The sequence below is a fragment of the Ranitomeya variabilis genome, chromosome 8 (assembly GCF_051348905.1).
Source record: "Ranitomeya variabilis isolate aRanVar5 chromosome 8, aRanVar5.hap1, whole genome shotgun sequence".
Lineage (NCBI taxonomy): Eukaryota > Metazoa > Chordata > Amphibia > Anura > Dendrobatidae > Ranitomeya > Ranitomeya variabilis.
This window is the reverse complement of record NC_135239.1, coordinates 66,007,181-66,033,758: the sequence shown is the minus strand read 5'-3', so window position 1 is coordinate 66,033,758 and position 26,578 is coordinate 66,007,181. Positions and strand designations below refer to the sequence as shown.

The 26,578-nt window shown below is 45.0% G+C and overlaps 1 protein-coding gene across 1 annotated transcript; it reads left to right on the top strand.

The window, feature by feature from the left end:
* The first annotated feature begins 9,942 nt into the window (after positions 1 to 9,942).
* On the top strand, positions 9,943 to 25,368 carry LOC143788226 (allograft inflammatory factor 1-like). Its single transcript, XM_077277736.1, has 6 exons — positions 9,943 to 9,993; positions 10,961 to 11,016; positions 12,824 to 12,890; positions 14,839 to 14,880; positions 15,021 to 15,183; positions 25,081 to 25,368. The coding sequence occupies exons 1-6, from the start codon at positions 9,984 to 9,986 to the stop codon at positions 25,283 to 25,285; spliced, it is 543 nt and encodes a 180-aa protein (XP_077133851.1). The 5' UTR covers positions 9,943 to 9,983; the 3' UTR covers positions 25,286 to 25,368.
* Positions 25,369 to 26,578: the final 1,210 nt, after the last annotated feature.

Below are 26,578 nucleotides of genomic sequence, written 5' to 3'. Positions count from 1 at the left end.
TGGAAGAACGTTTATTCCCTAAAGCGTTTTGGAAGTATTTTTTTATCCTGAAGTGTCTCTTGTAACCTTCTGTTTGGACAGAGTCTAGTTTTGATGCTGCTCTAAGTGATGACATGCCATCTCTCTCCCCCCATCAAGTGTTATTACACCTACGAGAGAGAAAAAATGTTCAAAACACTGAATATGAATAGCAAAGTAGATGTACCCTAGAAATTAGAAAGAAGCGTCTTTCAAGCATTTTTTTTTTTCTTTTTTTATAGCTGGGTTTGCTCCAAAAACTCCCATCTGCCCTTAAAATAAGTAGAAAAAAATGATATTTCTCTTTCTCCTCAGTGGGAGACACGGGACCGTGACTGTATGCTGCTGCCACTAGGAGGCTGACACTAAGTGATACAAAGAAAGTTAGCTCCTCTGCAGTATACACCCTCATGGAAGAAAATCATGGAAAAAAGGTGTAAGAATGCATAAACAATGCAAACATCATGTATCAAACCAGTTAAAAGCAATTACAAAGAGATTATAAGCTCCAGTGAAACCCGGGGGGCTACACCATAAGTGGCAACGGTTTAAAGGGAATCTGTCACCCCCTGGGACGTATATGGGCATACAGGTGATAGAAATGTTACACTAGTCCTACCTGTATCCATATTAATGGTCTTGTTGTGATGAAATGTTATATTCTGTCTTTATGTTAATGATTTCTTGCAGGCTCTGGGGTGTGTGGTGCCTGGAAGAAATCCCTGCCCCCTCTCATTGTAATACTACCTCCCTCCCATCAGGGTCAGATACGGCCCCGGAATCCCTCAGAAATGCGTACTCATCCTCCATCCTGTGGGCGCTGCATTCAGGGATCTTCTGTGCAGGCGCCGGTTACTTGTGCTCCAGTGACCTCCTCCCCACTTCCTCCCTGCATGATCATCGCAATGTACACATGGTTCCTGGCGATGACTGTATGGGGAGAGCATCCTATTGGCGTGCACAGTGACTCGCCTGCACAGAAGATCCTTGAATAGGAGGATGAGGTACATATTTCTGAGGGAGTGCAGGGCACAGGTGCGGGATTCCGGGGCCGTAACTGATGCTGATTGGGTGGGGGTGGGGGGTAGTATTGTAATGAGGACAGGAGGCAGGGATGTCTCGAGGCACCGCACGCCCCGAAGCCTGGAAGAAATCATTAGCATATAGAAAGAATATAACATTTCTCAGCAACAATAATATGAGGCATAGAGGTAGGACTAGTGTAACATTTCTATTACCTGTATGCCCATATTAATAGGTCATATACGTCCGGGGGGGGGGGCAGATTCCCTTTAAGGTTGAAAGAAGACACAAATCCATTGAGTTCAGCCTATAACCTAACACTGATCCAGAGGAAGAAAAAAACCATGAGACAAATCCTGATTACCACACATTAGGGAAAAAAATTCCTTCCTACCTCCACATATGGCAATCAGACTAGTCCCTTGGATGAACATCCCATCTCAGAATCTAGTGCCCATAACCTGTAATGTAGGTTTCCAGAAAGGCACCCAGGCCCTCCTTGAACGCCTTGCAACATATGGTAAGGAGTTCCAAAATCTCACTGCTTTTACTGTAAAGAATCGCAGATTATGATTATAGCAAGTGGTTACACACAAAAGGGCTGGTGACTACCCGGGCAGCTCCTTAAATGCCGTAGTTCCCCTGTGTAAAATAATAAAACTACTACTCCCCTCCCGCACAGGCACCTTTCCAGTGATGGCAGCGCTGGGTCTGTTGGCAACTGCGTGACCTTTTCACATGAACGCTGATGGGCTGCAGTCCTCATGGGGCATCTGCTGCAGGAGAATATTGGGGGGTTATTCTAAATGACACATGGTGGGCTAGAGCATTTAAAGGGAATCTGTCACCAGGTTTTTGCCATCTAATCTGAGAGCAGCATGATGTAGGGGCAGAGACTCTGATTTCAGTGATTTGTCACTTATTTAACTGTTTGGTGCCATATTAATAAAATCTATCTGGCTCTAGTGATGACCATGCTCTTACCACTAGCAGCTTTCTGCCTATGCAGTGTACACAGAAAGCAGCCAATCAGTGATGTAGTTGGTGTTATACAGCGCTCAGGAGTCAGAGAACTAGCAGATTTGCGGTAAGCAACCTAGCTGGAATCAGGGTCTCTGTCTCTACATCATTCTGCTGTGCAAAAAAATCGGGTGACAGAGTCCCAAAGTTTAAAGGGACTATAAGTACATGCGCTCCATGCATCAGTGTGGGCCAAACAATTAAAGACGCCTTCCCACCTGCTTGTTTTCCCTCCATCTCCACCCTTCTATGGCTCTATGAAGCCAGAGCTGTCAATCAAAGGAGATTTGTAAGCCAAAACCAGGAGTGGGTGATAAATGCAGAAGTGGTGACATGTTTCTGTTATACTTTTCCTCTGACTGTTCCACTCCTGGTTTTGGCTTACAAATACTGAGGTCAAATACTGAACGGGTGACTGCAGCCGAAGAATGAGTTGACCAGATAAAGACAACCCTTATAAATATTAAAATGCCTGGAACCTACCTAATAATATCGCAAGAAAGCGTACAAGTAGGCATTGTCACGACAGCAAGTCACTGAATGAAATCAATATAATACCACCAGGACATGGGGGTCTCTAGGGGAAGAGTGAATGGTGCACAACACCCAAATGTTCCACCAACAGCAGTGGCCTCCTCAGGGGAACAGAGTGTCCGCCTAATGAGCTGTATACAGTCTGTGTGCATAGGAGCTGGAACAAGCCGTAAAGCAGCTCTGATTAGCACATGGCAATGCTACCTGATGGCACAGCATGGGGTTAACCAGCACAGATACCCGGAGAGAATGCAGGCGGCAAACAGCAATGCAACGCCGCCACCTAGTGGTGGAAAAATGGTATTGACCAAGCTTCATATAAACACATAAGATGATGAATTCTAGTCCTACACAATGAGACAGTGCGAATAGCTCCAGTAGAATTGTAGAATTGCTTAGATGCTACAGGTCCTTCTCAAAAAATTAGCATATAGTGTTAAATTTCATTATTTACCATAATGTAATGATTACAATTAAACTTTCATATATTATAGATTCATTATCCACCAACTGAAATTTGTCAGGTCTTTTATTACTGATGATTTTGGCCTACAACTCCTGATAACCCAAAAAACCTGTCTCAATAAATTAGCATATTTCAACCGTCCAATCAAATAAAAGTGTTTTTTAATAACAAACAAAAAAACCATCAAATAATAATGTTCAGTTATGCACTCAATACTTGGTCGGGAATCCTTTGGCAGAAATGACTGCTTCAATGCGGCGTGGCATGGAGGCAATCAGCCTGTGACACTGCTGAGATGTTATGGAGGCCCAGGATGCTTCAATAGCGGCCTTAAGCTCATCCAGAGTGTTGGGTCTTGCGTCTCTCAACTTTCTCTTCACAATATCCCACAGATTCTCTATGGGGTTCAGGTCAGGAGAGTTGGCAGGCCAATTGAGCACAGTAATACCATGGTCAGTAAACCATTTACCAGTGGTTTTGGCACTGTGAGCAGGTGCCAGGAAGCATGAAGTGCTCCAAAATCTCCTGATAGCTAGCTGCATTGACCCTGCCCTTGATGAAACACAGTGGACCAACACCAGCAGCTGACATGGCACCCCACACCATCACTGACTGGGTACTTGACACTGGACTTCAGGCATTTTGGCATTTCCTTCTCCCCAGTCTTCCTCCAGACTCTGGCACCTTGATTTCCGAATGACATGCAAAATTTGCTTTCATCAGAAAAAAGTACTTGGGACCACTTAGCAACAGTCCAGTGCTGCTTCTCTGTAGCCCAGGTCAGGCGCTTCTGCCGCTGTTTATGGTTCAAAAGTGGCTTTACCTGGGGAATGCGGCACCTGTAGACCATTTCCTGCACACGCCTGTGCACGGTGGCTCTGGATGTTTCCACACCAGACTCAGTCCACTGCTTCCTCAGGTTCCCCAAGGTCTGGAATCGGTCCTTCTCCACAATCTTCCTCAGGGTCCGGTCACCTCTTCTCGTTGTACAGCGTTTTCTGCCACATTGTTTCCTTCCAACAGACTTACCATTGAGGTGCCTTGATACAGCACTCTGGGAACAGCCTATTTGTTGAGAAATTTCTTTCTGGGTCTTACCCTCTTGCTTGAGGGTGTCAATGATGGCCTTCTTGACATCTGTCAGGTCGCTAGTCTTACCCATGATGGGGGTTTTGAGTAATGAACCAGGCAGGGAGTTTTTAAAAGCCTCAGGTATCTTTTGCATGTGTTTAGAGTTAATTAGTTGATTCAGAAGATTAGGGTAATAGGTCGTTTAGAGAACCTTTTCTTGATATGCTAATTTATTGAGACAGGTTTTTTGGGTTATCAGGAGTTGTAGGCCAAAATCATCAGTATTAAAACAATAAAAGACCTGACAAATTTCAGTTGGTGGATAATGAATCTATAATATATGAAAGTTTAATTGTAATCATTACATTATGGTAAATAATGAAATTTAACACTATATGCTAATTTTTTGAGAAGGACCTGTATGGTCACATTCACACAGAGGTCTTTGAGGAGTATTTTTTGGATCTGGTCTGCTTTATTTCTGTTATAACACCACTTTGCTGTTCGCATCTTCAGTCTTTGGAGCTGTTTTTTTTTTTTTCTGCTTCCGATTTTGAAAAATACCTGAAGGATAAAAAAAGAAAAGGTGCGTGTTACTTCTTACAAACTGCTGCGGATAGAATCGGCTCCTAATGAGTCGGTGTCCACACGGAGAGCACGGAAGAAAGAAGTGCATCAAGAAATTAAAAACTCCTGCTCAAACGCCCCCAAAAACTTGAAGTGGTGTCCGCTAGAAATCTCGGCATTTTTGACACCTCAAAAATTCAGTTTGCTGTTTCTTAATTTTTCTAGAGTAATTTGCTCCTCTTTAGTGACTTTAGTATTTTTTTCCTCATTCCCTGCACGCTTTGCGCCATTTTTAAGTTGTCTATTTTGTCCTATTTAAATTTATTTAAATTTTTCCTTGACAACTTTGCTTATCCAGATGTTTTACGCAAATTTATGAATTGTAACCCCCCCTTTTTTTTCTTTTTTTTTGCAACTCCATTCCTTGACTGGAGTATAGGTTCTGGAGGAGTTTTCAGTATGGCGCACTTTTGCAACTTTTTAACTCCTTCCCGACATATGTCATACAGTCGAGCCTGCATCTTTCCAGGGAGATGATGTCTGAATTATTCAGTTATCATCTGCCTCTAGCAGCCACTGGTGGAGTGCCGCCCATGGCTGTTAACCTGTTAAATGCCACTGTCTATGTCGGACAGCGGCATCTAATGCGTTCCGGCATGGGGGTGCGTCATTCCATATTCCAATCTTCGCCCCATGATGTGATCACAGGGCGTAAATAGGTTGCTGCGACAGCTGGGGTTCTGCTGAAGACCACCTAGCTTGTCATGAAGTTCCGCCTGTGAAAGTCCGCCTGTAGCTGGTGTTCACAGGAGGTCGTGATTTTCACTGATGCATTGCTATGTACAAGTGATCAGATGATCGCATCTTCAAGTCCCCTAAGGGGACTAACATACAGAAAAATATGATAAAAAATGTTTTTAAAGGTTGTCTCACACATGCGAGAGAATCGGATACTATATGCGAATGACTCTCGGCTCAAACTCTGCTGCGAGCGTGATCCGAGTGTCGCCTTACCGTGATCCTATTCGCTCAGGTGAGAATCAGATCACCAGTGCGAAGATGGAGAACTTAATTTCTCCATCTTCTCCATTGTGTGAGTCAGCATATTACAGACTGTTATCAGATGTTTTCCAAGTGCAGTCCGATATTTTGCATGCACCCATAGAATTGTATGAGTGCGCACCGTCCACTACACGTTGCCAATCACAGCATGCAGCAATTTTTTTTTCTCAAGCCAACACCGCATAGCACTCGTCCGAGTTATATGCTGGCTACTCACCAGTGTGAGCAAACCCTTAGGGTACGTGTCCACGGTCAGGAAACGCTGCGTGTTTGACGCTGCGTGGGGCCGCAGCGTCAAACACGCAGCGTCCAGATGTTCCAGCATAGTGGAGGGGATTTTTTGAAATCCCGTGTCCACTATGCGTGGAAACACGCATGCGGCAGCCCTGCGTCTTTTCAGATCGCAGCATGTCCGTGTTCCTTGCGGCGATGCTGCGTCGCCGCAAGGAATAACACAGGGCCCTATGCGAGGGGTGCGATGATCCCGGATGTGTACAATGAACATCGCCCAGAAGGGGGCGGGGCTTGGCACCGAGCGGCTTTGCCGCTCCGACGATGCCACCGGCCCAAAACCAGGAGTGGGTGATAAATGCAGAAGTGGTGCATATGTTTCTATTATACTTTTCCTCTAATTGCTCCACTCCTGGTTTTGGCTTACAAATACTGATGTAAAATCCTGACCAAATACTGATGCAATCCTGAACGTGGACACATACCCTTAAAGGGAACCTGTCACCTGAATTTGGCGGGACCAGTTTTGGGTCATATGGGCGGGGTTTTCGGGTGTTTGATTCACCCTTTCCTTACCCGCTGGCTGCATCCTGGCCGCAATATTGGATTGAAGTTCATTCTCTGTCCTCCGGAGTACACGCCAGCGCAAGGCAATATTGTGGTCACTACAGGTTTCAAGTAAATTTAAATGTAAATTTCTGACTTTTTTCACCACTTAAATAAAAAAAATAAACTATACATGTTTGGTATCTGCGTACTCGTACAGACATGGAGAATCATATTGCCAGCTCAGCTTTACTGTACAGTGACCATCGTAAATAAAAAAACAATTGTGGAATTCCACTTATTTTTTAAATTTCAACACACATGCATTCTTTCCCCACTTTCCAATGCATCACATGATAAAATGGATGATTTCTTTCAAAAGTATAATTTATATCGCAAAAAACAAGCTATCATATGGCTATGTGCACAGAAAAATAACAAAAGTTATTTTTCTTGGAAGAAGGGGAGGAAAAAGCAAAAATGGAAAATCAGAAATCAGCCATGGCATGAAGGGGTTAAAGAATTAGTGAGTTTTAGTGCTAAGAAGTCAACAAAACTGAAAATAAACAGTAATCTTGATTTTGCACCAAATGTGCAAATAATAGAAGACGAAAAAAAGTAACCTCAAAAAATCCCAAATTTCTGAATCTGGGCCCTTTGTGTGAACAAAGCCTGTGAGCTGCACATTGAATCAAGATTAAAATTAAAGGGGTTTTCCACAATTAGGACAACCCCTTCTTGATCTGAAAGGCGCCGGCACGGAAGGGGAGTATAAGCTTTTTTGTTTTATCGGGGCCAAAAGTTTAGATCGAGAAGGGGTCGTCCTAGTATTGGACATCCCCTTTAAGACTAGAGCTGAGTAATGCAAGTAATATACTAATAGTTTCCATTAGGATGGCACTTAGCGTAAAACTTCCCAATAAAAGTGTTTGAAAAATACAATGTATCTATCCATCAAATGATCTCTGCTGACATCGCGCTATACAGGAGGTTCTTTGTGTGAACAGGAAATGAGCATAATTATTACAAGATCTGCAAATATGGATAGACTTGATAGAAATAAGTATATATTATAAAGGGAATCTGTCAGCAGATTTGTGCTATGAAATCTGAGAACAGAGTGATGTAGGGGCAGAGCTGATTCCAGTGATCTATCGCCTGGTTTACGGGGTGCAGCAGGTGTAATATCACTGTTCTCTCTGCTGCAGAGCTCTGAATGCTGAGCTCTGTATAACCCCACCCACACCCGTGATTGGCTGCTGTCTGTGTACGCTGTGCATTGACAGAAAGCTGCTAATCTGTGGTAGAGGAGCAAGATGCCTAGGGGTATGTGTCCACGTTCAGGATTGAATCAGGATTTGGTCAGGATTTTTCATCAGTATTTGTAAGCCAAAACCAGGAGTGGGTGATAAATGCAGAAGTGGAGCATATGTTTCTGTTAGACTTTTCCTCTAATTGTTCCACTCCTGGTTTTGGCTTACAAATACTGATGAAAAATCCTGACCAAATCCTGATGCAATCCTGAACGTGGACACATACCCTAGTTCTCCAGTGATAATCTGTTGAGAAAGCACTGCTTTTATTTCAAAAATTTCAAAGGAATCTGTCAGCAGGTTTTGCTACGTAATCTTAGTGCAGCATGGAATAGCAGCTGAGACAGATTTCGGCAATGTGTCACGTATTAGAATGTGTGCTGTTGTTTCCATACAATGAATGTTTTATCACCAGGAGATTATCACCGCTGGGACAACAGCATCCTGGTCTGACCACGCCCCCTCCTCTGATAAGCAGCTCACTGTCACTATTCAATGTACCCAAAAACTGTGGTGTTGGCGGAGGCAGCTTTCTGAGCTCTACTACATGCTACATCTAAAACTTTTGACTGTATCACAACTGCTGCACCCAGTAAACTACGTGATACATTACTGGAATCAGGGTCTCTGGCCCTACATTACACTGCTTTCAGATTGCCTAGCAAAAACCTGCTGACAGATTCCCTGCTAATATATTGTAGCACAATACATATGTGAATAGCTGATCAAGAATAGAATAAATTAATCAAATAAAAACTAGTAAGGGGTGTGAGCTGGATGGCCGCACGTGGACCTAACTCCAGACTAGTGACCTTTTTAAAGGGAACCTGTTATGTGATAAACCGATATTAACCTGCAGATATCGGGTTAATCTGCAGGTTAATGGCAATTTCAACCTTCCCATCGCCTGTACTTTAGAGCCCCACTGCCTGGAGACATTTAACTTTATTCCTCCCCGCGGTTTTTGGGTTTCAGTCATGGGAGTGGCGCCGGCGCGGGTTCAGTCACCGCTCTATGTATAGAAAGTGGATGCTGTAATTGCATCGCTGACACTGACTGACAGCCGGTCCTAATGCAGAGCTGCTGTCACTCAGTACAGGGGCACTGTTACAGCCGCTGCGCTCTATACACAGAGCGGTGACTGAACCCGGGCCGGCGCCACTCCCATGACAGAAACCAGAACACTGCCGGGAGGAATAAAGAGAGTTTCCTCCCAACGGGGCTCAAAGTGCGGGCGCCGTGAAGGTTAAAAATGCCATTAGCCTGCAGATTAACCCTATATCTGCAGGTTAATAGCATTTTTTCACATAACAGGTTCCTTAAAAGAAGAGACTCCTCTCCACCTGAAGTCGCTACAGGAGACATCAAACGACATCTATTCTTCAAAATAGCACACGCTATTCATGAATTTTGAGGAAAGTACGAAAAAAAAAAAAAGGTCTTTATTTTTGTCTTTAGCCTTTTTTTATAAGACTCCTTAGGACATAAACTTGCACATTTTGTGAAAGATTGCAAAAACCTGCCTAAATATCTGGTGTATCATAAAATCACAGCAGGGGGTGACCGGAGCACATTTGTGACAAATTTTTCGACTTTTCAAAAACTCACAAATGATGAATCAGGCAAAAAAAAATATCTGGAAACCCTAAACTCTATCCAAAAATAAAACGGGAGAACATATATGAAATAGTCCTAAAAAAAGGCACACATTGAAAGATGAATTAGGAGGAAACAGAAGGCGCAAAAGATATTAAAAAAAAAACATAAAAAAAACAGGTGCCAATAGAATAATGAATTGGGCCGATTATATTTGCCTTTTTTAAAAACAGATAAAAGTGATGGCAAACGTTTGCCTAAGACCACGTGCACAAGTTCAGTGTTTGGTCAGTATTTTACCTCAGGATTTCTAAGCCAAAACCAGGAGTGGAACAATTGGAGGAAAAATATAATAGAAACACGTCACCGCTTCTGTATTTTTCCTCCACTCCTGATTTTGGCTTACAAATACTGAGGTAAAATACTGACCAAATACTCGATGTGTGCCTGTGACCTTAATTAATTCCTCCGTTACCAGGTGTAGCTCTTTACTTAAATACTGGTGGGAGCTCAGCTCACAGCATAGAGGGATCACAATGAGTTTGGGTGAGAGATGTGCAGCATTTCACCAAGTGTTTCTACAGATTCCAAGGGTCTAGTGTCATTACTTGTGACAGACTTCTGCCGTTCGTATGTAGTTTGCGGAATTTGCCATATGGACTGCTCTTTACTTTCAGGCAGTGAAGTAAAAGAAGCTTTTTCAGCGTTGTGATATGCAGTATCTTCTCTGCAGATTTAGGTTGGAAACTCGCTCGCACTCCTTTTGTTTTTTTAAGCCATAGTCAGATGTGGATCCAGCAAGATAAATTGTAAATCTTTTAGACTTCCTTTGTTTTCCAGTCTCCTTTATTTCCCCTGATTTTGACTCCATGTTCTCAAAAATTTATTTCATCCTAAGAACTCCTGCGATGTCGTGCTCCCCCCCTTTTTTTTTTTTTTTTTTTTTTTTTTTTTTTTTTTTTTCCTTCTAAACAAGAAAAAAAATCCAAGATTTACCTTATCACTAAACAGTAATAAATGGTCATTACCCTGACATGGGTGACATCTCTGGGGGTTTTTGTTTTGATTTTTGATATGTTATTCATGGAGCAACTAACTTGAGAGGGTGGGTATGATTTCTACTGTTAATCTAACACTGGCTGCCCTCAATAATAACACAAACATGTGAACAGTCCTGTTCACGTGTTCTCTGGGTTTCTCACAGATAAGGCCTAGATGTGTGGGGAGGTTTATATTTTATTTTTATAATTTTTGCTGCATTTTTTTGACCATAAGGGAGAAGATGTATCGTTGAAATTTGATTGGCCATGTTTTAGATGAATTTCTAGTGTTGTATACCAAAAACATTGTGGTTTTAGCATTTTAAGTCTGATCTGAGCCTCATATCGTTAGGCCATAGAGCTCATGAAGAAACTTGTATGTCTGTGCTTAAACACATGCATGAGAAAATGGCTCCAATGCAGGTTCTAATTTTGCTGCTTTAGTATTTTATTTTATTTTGTATTTTCTTTAGGGGAACAGTTACAAAGACGAGCTAAACTGCTGTTTCAGATCAACCATACAAACAAGGTCAGTATCGCTGTGCCTGGCTCCATTACACTACGCTCCGGTAATTGAATAAGCTTCAGAAAATGGAGATGCAAATGTGACACATGGCAAGTCCTAATGCCAATATCTGTAATACTAGGGCTGCACGTTTACGACTACGCTTTCCTACCAAACCAAATCTAGATAACTAGATTGTTGGAACTGCATTCACTGTAAAATAGTCTATGGCTGCACAAAAAGAAAACATTATGCAACTTGCAATATGGCTGTCAAGAAAAATAAGTTGCAAGTAAAGCCGTACACAACTTGCATTGCTGCCTAACATGGCTAGATTTCTAATTTGGCAGCCCAGTAGCATTCACTTCTCTGGCACCGCTGCGGGTGGCAGACTAGATCTTCACTGTTGTCAAATATAGTATATCAGCATTATTAATAATTTGCTGCTCCTGCCATCGGACAAATCTTACTCCCAACACCAAGGGTACATGCCCCAGTAGTCGGCTATTGATAACTCCTTCTGTGGCTGGACTTGGTGTACAGAACTGAAGCAGCCCGGCTCTGTACAGTGTTCTGTAGCCAGGCTTGGACTGGCCCACAGGGGAATCCTCCGGTGGGCCCCTGTGCAAGAGTGGGCAACCACCCTCTTCTACTTGATACTTTATATACTTAAATCACTGTGTACAGGCAGAGGCAGCATTTTATTCATGTAACAATCTACCCCGTTCATTCTTCTATAAATTTGTGATTGAGGATAATGTCACATTTGCATGTAGCTGAAATGTTGGGCCCTTTTGTTGGTTACTGGTGGGCCCTTAGCTCCCCAATCCAACGCAGTCTGTGGCTGTTCTGTTATCCTGCAGCTTGGCTCCTACTGAAGTGAATGGGAGCTGAGCAGCTACACGGCTTGGCATGGTCTTTGGCTGCACCATGTGTTGGTCGCAGTGTAGCCCCAGCCTAGTTATTAATGATAATCCCACAATAAATATTGTCCGAAATTTACATTTTATTCATTAAAACATTCAATGGGGACCTGGTTACCTGCTCGATTTCGTTACATAGAATCGGCCGATTTCACGCGATCCGACTTTCGATAAGGTCAGGTTTCACAAAACCCAACTCGATCCTAAAAAAGCAAAAGTCGCTCAATCCTAGGGTGAGCTATTGACAGAGTATGAGTATTGGAAATTTCAGCTAATGTTCACTTGTCCAGAAACTGAGTGCAGTTGTGTTATACACGGTGTCTGATGTGCTGATTTTACATGCCCCGAATAGGTAGGCACATCCATGTGACATAGCCAAAATAAATCAGTCACTGGCCTCCTCATCATTCATGGGTGGTCCTGCTGTTACCTGAGCCGATATTGGCACTATAGGAAGTAAAGTATTGTCAGGTTATAAATAATACTATAACCTTTATGTATTTGAGTGATTTTGCGCTATTTGTGAATACAACTATGCCGTCATTATTAGCTACATCGGTTGTGACAGTACAAACTGCTGTAATAATGGCCGAACTCATTCATAATAAATGTGCCCATATCCCCCCACAACTATGTGCACACGGAAAGGTGTTCTGTATGTGCAGAGTATGGGGCACATGTTCCCTGTTTTTGTAGCTATTGTGGCAAAATATTTGGCGCAAGGCACCAAGTGAATGTTCCCTGACTGACGCCTCCTCCAGCAGTATCTACTAACGTGGGAATGGTGGCACTGTTCACATAATGGCTCCTCAGCTGCCACTCTACGCACTAATGGGTGCCCACCCTATGGGTACAATGGCATAAATTACTGTGTGACATGGAACTGAGCCTTTTCTTTTCCATGCCAGGAGTACCGAGAAGATGAACCTTTTCGAGATATTTCAAACTTGACTGTTAAATTGGAGAAATTGAAAAGTGAGTATCTGCTTTGTGTGTAATGGTGATGGTGGATTGTAGTGCCAGTCACATTATGGTAAATTGGGGAGGAAGCAAGAGTATACAGACAGGACAGCACGGGATGTAAATCCTTTCCCTGCCTGTTTTGAACAGTGAAATGATTTACCTCAGACTTTGCTGCGATCTTCTTCCGGTTGTCCTGTTTTTGTTCTGTTTTTGTTCTGTTTTTGTTTTTCCTATTGTGGAAGATATCAATATTCCAAGATGAGAATGTTATAGTGACTGTTTTGTATGGAGCTGCAATATAGCACCCATAAATGTGCATGGGACCTTACTGTACCTCCTGCATGCAAGCTGTAATATCAGATGCTTCATTAATGGAGAACAAACAAAATTAACATGGCAGATGCCTCATTTCTGTAACTTACCCTTATGGGTCTCTTGTCTGTTACGGTTGTGGCTTTAATTTTTGGATCTAAAGATTCGTTATGAAAGAACAAGAAAGTTGATGCCTATTTTGGTAAGTTGGCCTTACATGTTAACAAACGTTGGATGACCAGAAAAGGAGGTGTCAAAGGGAATAAACTATGGCAAATCTTTGGGTAACGGTACAATTGTCTATGTTGGAGGCTCGTTCATGCTTGTGGATGACTAGAATGACATGCCTGCTGTTCAGCAGCAGATCTAGCATGTGCAGGGCAAGAATAGAAGTCTGCATTATCAGTCCCGTTGGTTCTCCTGAAAATACATGGCTACCTTGCCCACATGGCTGCTACCAATCATCGGCTCAGTAGCACACTGATTTCTCAACAGCAGGCCTGGACTCGTGTTGCCTGTGCAACATCCGTTAGGGCCGTGGGGTACTCTGAACCGGGGTGGTCACGGCAGCGGTGACCCGGTCCATGGCCCTGGGTGTGCAATGAAATAGATGATGTAAATAAAGTTTGTAGGGGATAAGGGGAAATGTTCATGACACCACCTGTGGTACTCGGCCAGGGATGGCCGACGCTGCTTAAAGGGCCAACTGGGGCTGATGGTGTTGCAACAGAGTTGGTATAGCTTCCCCACAGGTAGAGCTTAGCCCCAGGGCAGTTAAAGTGCATGATAAAGTTCTGATGGTGGTAGTGGTGCAGGGCAAGCATCGCAGGGAAGAATTGAGAGGACACAGCAAGATGCAGTCTTCACGTTTTACTCACAGTTCAGTTGTTAGTCCCCAGCCACGGTGCTGTGTCCTCCAAGTAGTGATCCTGGAAACTCTCTGGTAACTTGGGGGCACTTTTCCAGAACCCCCTTTTATGCCTCTCCTGGCTGCCTCCTCTCCTGCCCTGCGCTTGACACCCGGTGTCCTGAGACGGTAGTCGCGGGTCCTGCCTGGCGATGTCCCCTTCACCTCTGTCTAACTTTTCAGCAAAGTGGGTGTGAGATTGGCTGTCACTTAGTCACAACAGCCTCTGGGTTCCTAGTTGAGACCTTGTAGCTCCTCCACTAGATCAGGGGGCTGGTTCCCTTTTCTGCGACCTGGTCCCTCCACCTGGCGATGGTCAGCATGGATGTGGGCCCCACGGGTGGCTTCTGCACTTCCTGTGCCCCTAGGACCCCTTTCTTTCTTCCTGGGAGCTTCTCTTCTCCTCATCAGCTCTGACTCCTCCCTCCTGTCTCCCCTGACAACTCCTCACTCTCCTCACACACCTTCTACCTAATCCCTCCCTGGCCTGGAGAGGTGTAGTGATGGGTGCAAGTATTAGGGTTCTGTACAGTGCTCCCTCCTTACCAGAGAGTTGGGGCACCACACCTCTGGCTGAGATGCAGTACCTCTTTGGCGCCACACCCATGAGAACTAGGTTTGTCCAGAGTCTTGGTATGGATAATATGAAGCTTGAGCCCCCTCTGTAGTGTGTGCCACATATAGTAGGAACTTACAAGGTGTTAGTGGTTCTCCTGCTGAAGCCATTTTTTGTCCCTACAGGTGCATTCCTGAGACATGACCCTACCAGCAATGGAGAAATAGGTACGTCCTTCTTACATAACAAAATAAGGTATAATTTGCTGACATCCCATACTGTCAGTGAATTATGGATTTTTTTTTCTTAGAATGTAATCTTATGTTTAGTGCACTTATTTTATCACTTTTTTTTTTGTCTGATCTAGATTACACTGCCTTCCATGCTATGGCTCAGGACCTTGGCATTTCCAGAAGTGTGGCTGCGCTGCAGGATAGGGTGCAGGATGTAACTGGTAATAATAGAAACGCCCTATCCTATAGAGACTGTGCCATGGCTATGCTGGGCCGACGCTCGACTATGTGCCAGAGGTAACTGCTTATGCAGAAATTCTATTCTCCCTATTCAAAGCTTATAATAATAATAATAATCTTTATTTATTCAGTCGTCATGACAGCACTAACGAGAGAGGGGATCCGCCCTTCAGGGACAGGAAACCTACAGAGATAAAAGGGCGGCACCTCTCTCCCGCATCAGTTGGTTTCCTGTCCCTGACAGGGGACCCTGCAGAGGCCTTTTGAAGAAAGGCGAAGAAATTGGGACCCAGGTCCGACTCACCGATCCTGGAGGCGGGATGGCCCCTTCCCCGGTGTTGATCGCGACGCTGGAAGTGCCGCACCACAGAGGGCTGTGGGGGTAGGCAACAGCACGGCAGGAGCAGCCTTCAGGGGGAGTGCTGGCTCGAGTGGTGTCCCATCGCCAGGTGCAGGTAAGTATTGTGTGGGAGGCCCTCCGATACCCATCTGGTGACACACATCGCAGCGGCGGTACTTTTGCGGCCGGCACTGTGCGCTGGAGCGTCCCCTCTGCACGGGCGTGTTATGCGGTGCATCGCAGCGGCGGGTTCTTAGGTACCGGCGTCGGGGCTAGAGCTTCCCCTTTACACCGGCATTCTATGCAGCACGAGCGCTGCGCTCAGCGTCCCGGAAACGGCGCACCGGAGGTGACGCGCATAAGGGGGGCGGTGCTTAGTCCGGCAAGAAGCAATGACGCTCGGCGCATGCGCAGTGCGTCTATGGAAGAAAAAACATGGTGGCGCCCAGCGTTCTTCCCTGCATAATCGGCGTGGGGGCGTTTTAGGTAGAATCTTGCGGCGGTACTTCCGGAATAAAGCTGTGAGTACCATTGGAGGGGTCTTGGGGAAGGGAGGGGCCTCCCACACACTGGCTGGCACCAGGCAGTTCACCGGGATTGGCCTGCTGTCCCCCCATCAGGGGGTGGTACCTTTAGGGGGCCGGCTATTTAAAGATTCATCGATGGCTGCCTCATGCTTCGTATCCATTGTTACAATGGAGTCTCAGGAGCAGGAGCAGTTGCCTTCTGAGCAGCAGCAACCCCTGGAGAAGCCCCATGCAGCAAACACCCAGCGACGTTCTAGTGGCAGTAGTCGTCCTGGAGGTAAAGCTGTTCAATCTGTTAAAGCCGGAAAGTCCTCGAGCCGGATGGATATTGCTTCGGTGGAGAGGGTCCCCCCGCAATCTTCGGTACCACTCGGACACTGTAGGGGTAAGTGATCATCGTGAAAGTTCACTTAGTGATTGGTGTCCCTCCTTATTCCCTTTTTTACATCAGGGAAGGAAGCGGTCCTCTAAATCTAAGCACAAGGAATGTGCAGAATGTGGTATTCCTCTACCTGACGAATACGTTAAAAGACTATGTGGTCCGTGTATCCAACGTCTAATAGCGGAAGAAACACCAGATTTCGCTTCTAGTCTGAGACAGATGGTTAGACAAGAGATTAGGAGCTCTACTAGATCTCAATCTCATAACAAGGGGTCTAAAATAATAGACTCTGCTTCCCCAAGTTCACACGAAAGTGACTTAGGAGATCTGAAGTCGGAAGCCTCTCTCTCATCAGTGTCCTCCTCGGGTTCTGAATATGAACATTCCTGTTTTTCTTTTGACCGCATAGACCGCCTCGTTAAAGCGGTAAATAATACAATCGGTATTGAGCAGACGCCGCCAGAGAAATCCATGCAGGATGTCATGTTCAGAGGTCTGGACCGTAAATCCCGCCGATGCTTTCCGGTGGTGGAGAAAGTCAGCGCCCTAATTTCCAGAGAATGGAAAAAACCGGAAAGAAAAGGTTCTCTTCCTCCATCCTTCAAACGGAAGTATCCGTTCGAGGAATCTGCTTCGGCCACGTGGGATAAAGCCCCGAAGCTTGATGCGGCTGTAGCCAAGGCTTCTAAAAAGTCCTCTCTACCTTTTGAAGATCTGGGGACTTTAAAGGACCCACTGGACAGGAGGGCAGATGTGTTTCTCAAAGGAGCCTGGGAAACTTCAGCAGGGGCTCTCAGACCATCAATCGCTGCCACCTGCACGGCACGCTCCATGATGGTGTGGCTGGATAGCCTGGAGGGTCAGCTGAAGGACAAAACCCCGAGAGATGAAATATTATCTTCCCTCTCTATGATTCAGGGGGCTGCGGCTTACCTTGCTGACGCTTCAGCGGACTCTGTTAAATTGGCGGCGAGGTCGGCCGCGCTCTCTAATTCAGCCCGTAGAGCAATCTGGCTGAAATGTTGGCAAGGAGACATGCAGGCCAGATCTAAATTGTGCAACATCCCGTGCGTGGGAGAACACTTATTCGGTCCGGTTCTGGACGAATTATTAGAGAAAGCGGGAGACAGTAAGAAACGGTTTCCCTACCTGGGTAGACCTTCTTACAGAAGAGGCACTAATAGGAGATGGTTTGATCGAACAAGACCAAATAGGGATAGACCCAGATATGATGCCAACAAAAAGAAAGGTAGAGGCTACATGTTTAGCTCCTTTAGAGACAACAGGAAGCCACAATGACTGGCGGACCGGGTAGGAGGCAGGCTTCTAGCCTTCTATCCGGCATGGCGTTCTATATCCAATAGCCCGTGGGTCTTGAACATTGTGGAGTCTGGTTTAAAGTTTGACTTTCGATTTACTCCTGTCGACAGGTTTCTGGTAACACCATTGCGTTCTTCCCCCACAGAACAGCTGGCGTTAGAGACTGAGGTCCAGGAACTCCAACTGAAAGGCGTTTTGGTGGAGGTTCCTGAAGTACAGAGGGGTAAAGGATTCTATTCTCCCCTCTTCCTGGTTAAAAAGCCAGATAACACCTTTCGCACAATTATAAACCTTAAAGGCCTAAATAGGTTTTTGTGGATCCCGTCATTTAAAATGGAGTCGGTCAAGTCTGCAATAAAGTTATTGTTTGGCGGGTGCTTTATGGTCGTCTTGGATCTGAAAGACGCGTATTATCACGTCCCCATACACGTAGACCACCAGTGTTATCTAAGAGTTGCAGTCCTCTTAGGAGAATCAATAAGACACTTCCAATACAGGGCACTCCCCTTTGGTGTTGCGGTGGCCCCTCGGGTATTCACTAAAATAATGGTGGAGGTTATGGCGCATCTTCATGAGCAGGATATTCTCATAGTTCCATATCTCGATGACCTATTAATAATAGGAAACTCCGAATCACACTGCACGTCCCAACTACACAAAGTAATCGCAGCCTTACAAAGGTTGGGGTGGATAATCAATTTTAAAAAGTCACGGTTGCAGCCTCTAGAGATTCAAGAATTCTTGGGTCTCATATTGGACTCAAGATTACAAGAATGCCGTCTACCTGACGTTAAGTTGGAAAAGATCCAACAACAGATTCTTGGAGTGATTGCTAATCCAGTTATAACATTGAGGAGAGCAATGTCACTGTTAGGCTCACTCACGTCGTGCATCCCGGCAGTACGATGGGCCCAGTACCACACCAGGGTCCTACAGTGGGAGGTTCTGTACAACACTCGTCGGTTAGAAGGTCACTTGGACAGTTTTCTTTCCTTGTCAAATGTCACTATTCAGTCCTTACGTTGGTGGTTACACACTCCAAACCTTCGTAAGGGGGTACCCTGGATAAACCACATATCACGAGTATTAACCACAGACGCTAGCCCCACGGGATGGGGGGCACATATGGGCGAGATGTGGGTCCAGGGGGTTTGGTCACCCTCCGAACAGAGTTTGTCATCTAACCTCAAAGAGTTGTTGGCCGTAGAACGAGCTCTGAGATATTTCCTTATATCCTTACAGGACCATCACGTCAGAATATTCTCAGACAATCAGGTAACGGTAGCTTACGTTAACCACCAAGGGGGAACCCGATCCAGGTCCTTAATGGAGGTATCGGGTCGTATCTTACAGATAGCCGAGAATCATCTACGGTCACTAACATCACTGCACATAAAGGGGAAGCACAACGTTGTAGCCGACTTTCTAAGTCGCAGAAAGCTCGGGCAAGGAGAGTGGGTGCTCAATCAGACCATCTTCGATCACATCACCCATCGTTGGGGATACCCACAAATAGACCTCTTCGCCAACAAAGAAAACAAAAAATGTCGTCTATTTTGTTCCCTAAATCCCAGAGACAATCCGGTGGCGGTGGACGCTCTCCTGATTCCTTGGCACTTCGAAACAGCCTATGCCTTTCCCCCGTTGAACTTGATCCCGATAGTCCTCAGAAAGATTCGGGAGGACAGAGCTCATGTGATTCTGATAGCGCCATTCTGGCCCAAGAGGCCGTGGTTTCCTTGGTTGAGGAAAATGTCCATTTCTCAACCATGGATTCTCCCAGAACTCCCAGACCTCCTCTCACAGGGTCCGATCTTCCATCCACGAGTGGCCAGTTTACATCTGACGGCGTGGGATTTGAAGGGTCATTATTAAGAAAAAAGGGATTTTCTGAGGGACTTATTAATACCCTATTAAAAAGCAGAAAAAACTCAACTACAAATATTTATGTAAGAATCTGGAGAAAATTCCTTTCAGTCTCAGGATCAGTTATCAGTCAGAAAGCTAGTATTCCAAAGATCTTGGAGTTCCTGCAGAAAGGTCTCGAAATGGGGCTAGCTACAAGCACCCTCAGAGTCCAAGTTTCAGCCTTGGGGGCACTGTATAATTGTGGGTTAGCTAAAAATTATTGGATTGCTCGGTTTATTAAAGCGGCCGCTAGATCAAGACCCATCGTTAAGAATAAACTAGCCCCGTGGGACTTAAACTTAGTCCTCTCAGCGTTAACGGAACCCCCCTTTGAGCCTTTAGAATCTGCATCTATAAAGATCCTGTCCTTAAAAACTGCTCTTTTGATTGCTCTTACGTCTGCTAGGAGAGTTAGTGATTTGCAGGCCCTCTCTAGACTAACTCCATATATGCAGATTAGAGATGATAGAGTAGTATTAAGAACTGATCCCCTCTATCTCCCAAAAGTAGCATCTAGGTTCCACAGACTCCAGGAAATAAATCTCCCTACCTTTTGTCCTAATCCTAAAAACCCAAAGGAACTCAAACTCCATACATTAGATGTCAAAAGATGTCTTCTTAAATATATTTCTTTAACAGATTCCTGGAAAAAAGACAATTCCCTGTTCATATCCTATCAGGGAGTCAAAAAAGGGTTTAGAGTGTCCAAAAACACCTTGAGTAGATGGATTAGGGAGGCAATTTCTCTGGCTTATTCAGCAGGTGGCCTAGAAGTCCCGGAAGGCGTAAAGGCTCATTCCACTCGTGCCATGGCATCTTCCTGGGCAGAGAGATCGGAGGTGTCAATTGAGGACATATGTAAGGCGGCCACATGGTCATCTCCGTCTACTTTCTTGAATCACTATAGATTAGATCTTGGTAGCTCCAATGATCTCACATTTGGTAGAAGGGTGCTGGAAGCAGTAATCCCACCCTAATACTCTTTTCTCTGTAATTCTCTCGTTAGTGCTGTCATGACGACTGAATAAATACTCAAGCTACTTACCAGGTAGCGGTGTTTTTCAGGAGTCCATGACAGCACTCCTATATTCCCTCCCTTTCTGCTGGTATGGGTTTCATCACGATAAGTATATTCTAATGTAGGTTAATTTTCTACAAAATTTAGTCACAAGGTGAAATGTGTTAAGATATTTATGTGTTACTAATCAATGGAGGTCCTCTCATGCTCTGTAATCCAACTGATGCGGGAGAGAGGTGCCGCCCTTTTATCTCTGTAGGTTTCCTGTCCCTGAAGGGCGGATCCCCTCTCTCGTTAGTGCTGTCATGGACTCCTGAAAAACACCGCTACCTGGTAAGTAGCTTGAGTATTTTTATATAGCGCTAACATATTCCGCAGCGCTTTACAGGTTGCACATGCAGCGCCCCAGAGTCCTGGTCGTTGCAGTACTGTGGCTCCGCCGCTAAGGGGGGCTATGGTACGTCTGATGGCACTGAAGGAGTTCATCTGACCAGGTATCAGACACCAATACATTTCACAGTCTGGCCTCCAGGGGGAGCTAAGGGTACTATTCATTAGGCCACTCCTCACAGTCTGGTAAAACTGGGGGTTAGGCAGGAAGTGAGAAAGAAAGCTGACTGGGTTGGAACCAGGCAACACCTCGTGGCAGAGGGTGTTGTAGGGGAAGATTCGGAGGGGTCCCTGTCAGGGGTGGGATCCTGACAGAGGCCTAGCAACCAGAGAGAACGTTACGGGACCGCGCCTGCACGACATAGCGGCGGTGCCCTAAGAGAGGATAAGAAGCGAGGTTTATTGTGCTGAGTGAGAAACGAGATCAACACAACAAGGAGAATACCAGTAGGAGTCGTGCTGTAAGACGAGGCAACATCCTATTGAGGCGCATAACCGGTGGCCGGAACGCCGAGGAAGTATAGAGCTCCAAGCCAAACTTCAAACCTACGGCAGGACAGTCAGTTACAGGCGGGCTGTCTCACCCAGACCCAGGAAGACACAGGGGGGTAACAACAGGAGTGGGGCGACGCTGGAGTCCCGGAAGAGCTCCGAGCCTCCCCGTCATACGGGTGCGTCCTAACCGTAAGATCAGGGGGACGTAGAGGGAGAACATCAGAATCAAGTTGTGAGGGAACACGAGAAACAGACACAACAGTTGTGGGTACTATCCCGTAAGCACAGCAGGGGAGGACCACAACACACAAGCGCAGGAAGGTAGGCACAGATTTCCACCTGCAACGGGAACTCTGGAGGTGCCATCGGACCGACCGGACTTGCGCAGCCCGGTTAACCGTATTCCGGATTGAGGACTCAGAAGCCTTCAGTAAAGAGACTGCAACCTGGTGTCCTCGTTATTGACCGCGACCGGCACTACACCGCACCATAACATCAGCACCATACCACCACCTTTCATTGTGCGCCCCTCAGCAGGGTCACGGACCGGGTCTAGCCACCGTGACAACCCCAGAACAGAGATTCAGAGGCCCGGTACCGGGTACCCCTCGGCCCTGCGACAGTGGGGGCGCTGCACACACATTATCATCGCTGTCCCCGTTGGGGCTCACAGTCTAAACTCCCTATCAGTATGTCTTATACCATTTTTCGATATTGATCATAAATGTTTTGGCAGGAAGTAAGCTTTAATTAAACCTTGCAGCAAGACTACATCCTTGGTGTCCAACTTCCAATAGTGCCTACATCATATAGTTAGAGTTCTCCTTAGCCCCTGGGGCTGGCAGCCACCATCTCCATGCAGACTGCCGTTGGCTTGGCAGTAATGAGATGCACTACCTCTTAAGCCAGGGCTATAAAGCAACCTGTGGCTACCAGCGATGAACAAGCGTGCTGGGATAAGGCGTTAACGGGTGCTAACCAAGTGTCTTCAGCGTGCTCGAAAAATGTTTTGAGTCCCTTTGTTAGGTAATCCCTGCATGTGTTGTGGCTGTTAAACAGCCGTGAGACATGCAGCCACGGAAGATCGAACATGGTATTTGAGCACGCCGAAGACACTTTATTAGCACCCGAGCATGGATGACACCTTATCCCAGCACGCTCATCATCACTAAACACGGATAGTGTTTTATTACAGATCCCTACTGGGGCTGCACTTGGAGTATACTGTAGTTTTTAGCACTTCTGTAGACTTATTGGTGGGCAACCAAAGGAAATAGGTGGACAACCGTACTCTACTCATAGGAAAAGGAAAGTTTTTGGCAATAATGGAGCTATAAATTCATGAAGGGACACTGAAATGGCAGAGTATACTTTAGTGTAGTGCAACTTAAAATCCCTTATCACATCTAATGAGAGTTCTTATTTGCAAGATTCTCGGATTAAAAATAGTAAATTCTGCTGCTACCTATCAAATTTGGGGATGGCTGTACTCCAGTTGTGCAATCACATTAACACTGAATAACGTGATGTCTTAGTTTCCTAATCTTTAGGTGGAAAGCTTCTTTCTGCATCACCAGAGGCATAGCTAGGGTTTTGGTTTAGGCAGTAGGGGCAAAACTTCTGAGTGGGCCCCTAACCAGGTAACCTTTATTACAACTGGGTGATGCACCATAATAGTGGATGTAGGAGAACCTCAGCAGATGATGGCACTGTTACTGAATCTCTCTACAAAGACACAGACCCTTTTTTTTGTTTTTTTTTCCCGCCATATGGTTAGTGATAAATGCCAGTCCTAAGGGACTTGTAAGATCACAGTACAGTTATAGATGGTGACTTACAGCTCATGTTTTTTTTCTGATAGAATCATTCACTTGTCCATCTGGCCCAGACCAACATGACAACTTCTTCCGGCCAGGACTCATCTGCAGAGATTACAACAAAGACACATTTTACTTCTCACACTTCATGTCTGTCCCCATTTATCCCAACCTACACAAACTCCTCATCCCGTGGATACCCCAATGCTGAGCAGCTGCTGCTGTATGTCTCCCTATTACTGCACCTATTGTGTGGTTCTCTGTGCCCTCTAGATCAGGCCTGGGCATAGTGCTGCCCACAGGTCACATCCGGCCCTCTGGCTGTCTCAGTTTGGCCTGCAGACACAGCCGTGGGGCTGGAAATCAGAGGTCCACGGGCCGCATGGTGGTGCCTGCCTGCTCGCTGTCTCGATGTACGGCTCTGTGCTGTGCCCGCCGCTGACTCCTTTGGAGGAGGGGCCTGGGGAAGCTATGGGGGTGTGACATGGCGCCGCACACATGGGGCGGCTATGAGGCTCATGCAGTATATAGGGGATGTCAGAATTAATTCTGCTCAATATTAAGTTATACAATTAATATAATTATCAATATAATAATTATAATCAATATTAATATTGAGCAGAATTAATTTCGGCCAATTGGTTCAGCTCTCCACAGTGGTCACGGTCTCTCATGTGGCCCCTCGGGATAATTAATTGCCCACCCCTGCTCTAGATGGTAAAACAACCCTCTCGAATATAGTAATGTTGTATGCAAGTGCCCTAGAAAAGTGCCCATATTTTGCCCCTAGAAAGTAATAAAGCCCTGTGTGTGCCCCTTTGACAGTCACAGTAACCTGAATTCCCCTATAACAATAAGTGCCCACTTAACATTGAATAATGTCTCGCGTCTCCCCCCTATACACAATATCATGCTCCCTCACAGTATAGTACCACGCACACAGTATACTGACCCCTTAGTAGCCCCCAAACTCTTTTATGGCTCCCTCACTGCAATCTCCATATTGTATGATGGCTCCCCCTAGATAACTTCTATATAGTTTAATGCACCAAATGGTCCTCAATATAGTATATTGCACTCCCAATAGGTAGACTCTATAGTATAATGTATCCCATAAAAAATAAATACAACTCCCCTCTCCTCCCTGCTCCGAGCTCATGTACATCTCCAGACAGCAGGCGCCAGGTAATGACGTTGTCACGCCTGTTGTCATTGTCTGTGATGTCAGACGCTGAGGGGGAATGATGGGAGAGGGAGTTTGTCGCTCCCACTCTCATCAATGCAGTCAATTGTATCGGCATCTTACAGTTGACCTTGCGATGGAGGGCGGCGGAGCACTACTAGCATCGGGGGCCCCATTGTGGCGGGGTAGCAGTGCAGAGAGGTCGATACACTGCCACAGATCAGGGAGAAGCTGTATGGGCGAGCAGTGCACACCGATGGTTACAGTAGCGTAGCTCCGGGTCGTCGGCACCTCGGTACCTACACTACTGTGCATCACCGTATCTTCCCTGGTGGTAAAACGACCAAGCAAGTGGAAGTATTCTTCCTAACAGCCAAACAATTGATGGTTTTCTATTAAATATGGAGAGAACCAGAAGATGTAGCATTCTTACCAACTTTCTACAAGAATTTTGTTCAGATATTTGTCCTGCTTAATCAGTTTCCATTGTAAACTTGTATTATAGACAAAGTTTCTACTCAATAAAATTGCAAAAAATTTTAACGTGTTTTTTTTTTTTTTTTCTTTTTTTAAGGGTCATGAGGTACAGTGGCAAAAATGGAGACTTTGAGAATCGTCCCTGCTGGCTGCATTGCATCAGGCCATTGTACGTCAGCACCTTGGAAGTTACTTTATCTTCTAGTCTTCCATCTCCAATCGCATTCCTGCCACCACCTCCTCCTCCATCTCCTGCTGACATGACCACCATAGAAAATACAGGAACCTATCCTGCTGCGTAAATGACACTTCTCCAAGATTGTTTTCTTTTTTTTTTGTTTAATTTTTGTTAGCAATTCTGACTTATTAAATATTTATTACAAAATGTTGCTGTATTAATGTGCCAATGAGCAGGTATAAGGTTTTTGCATTTACATGACCTGAAAGTCTTGTCCAATGTTTTCTTATAGCAGTCAGTATAAATGCCTATACATGCGTCTTCTAAACCTCAAAATTGGCCATGAAAAGCAACTTGTTTGTTTTTCATGAGAGTAGCCAAACTTGCGCTTATTTTAAAGGACAGGTACAGATGGCCATAGATTGTCCTATCTGAGAATCAGGCTGATTGATCAGAGTGTAATTTGCATAGAGTATGATAGTGTGATCACATGCTTCTCTTCCAAGAAAATCGGGGGAAAAAAACTCCATTCTGAGATGCCACAAATCTGACTGCACTCACATGTCATCTGAATGCAGCCCGACTATTCCCACTGAATCTTTGACTTGCATGGCTGAGTGCAATCCAAATATCAGATCAAGCTCTGTCAGGTATTTTTTTTATTTTTTATTTTTTTTCCTATCGGATCGCACTCAGAAGGTAAATTCAGTGGTGTGAGCGAGCCCTTAGAGTTAAACTCCCTTGCAGAACTAGCTCCCTGGGTATTCTTGGTTAAATCCTCCTGTAGCCAGAAATAGGCAAAACAGTGCAACTTTTTTTAATGAAGCTCAACTGTAAAAATGTTTTTATTCCAGATGAACTGCATGTGAATTGATGGTGGGGAAGGGGGTGAAACATCCCCCCCCCCCCCCCAAAAAAAAAGACCCCTTTTTAATACAGGTAATTTGGCTTTTTAAGGACTAATAATAAAGTTAAATTGTCACCAAACCCCGTATGTCGCCCCCTCCACTGCACCCACCCAATGGATCTCTCCGTACCGTGTCTGGTAACATCTTCATGCTAAATGGGCACTAACAACCTAAAATGACACTACAGCAACAAACACCAAGTTTCAATATAAACTGTAGAAAATATTTTATTACTCTTATAACATACAAAGTTTAAGAGCGACCACTCTTAAGGGTGTTTTTTTGTACATTTTGACAATAGAACAATATTTTTTATATATTTAACAAAAACAATTGTAAGGAAAATATGTGCATCATATAACATTACATTGGAATGTAAGATTAATGGTTTTCCTGTATTTTAAGTCATACAATGAAAGAGCATTCTATTACATACAGGACTGTGTAATGTAGGATCACGTCCTGTAGATATTCCTTGTGACATGTTTGAGCAATATACAGTTTACATT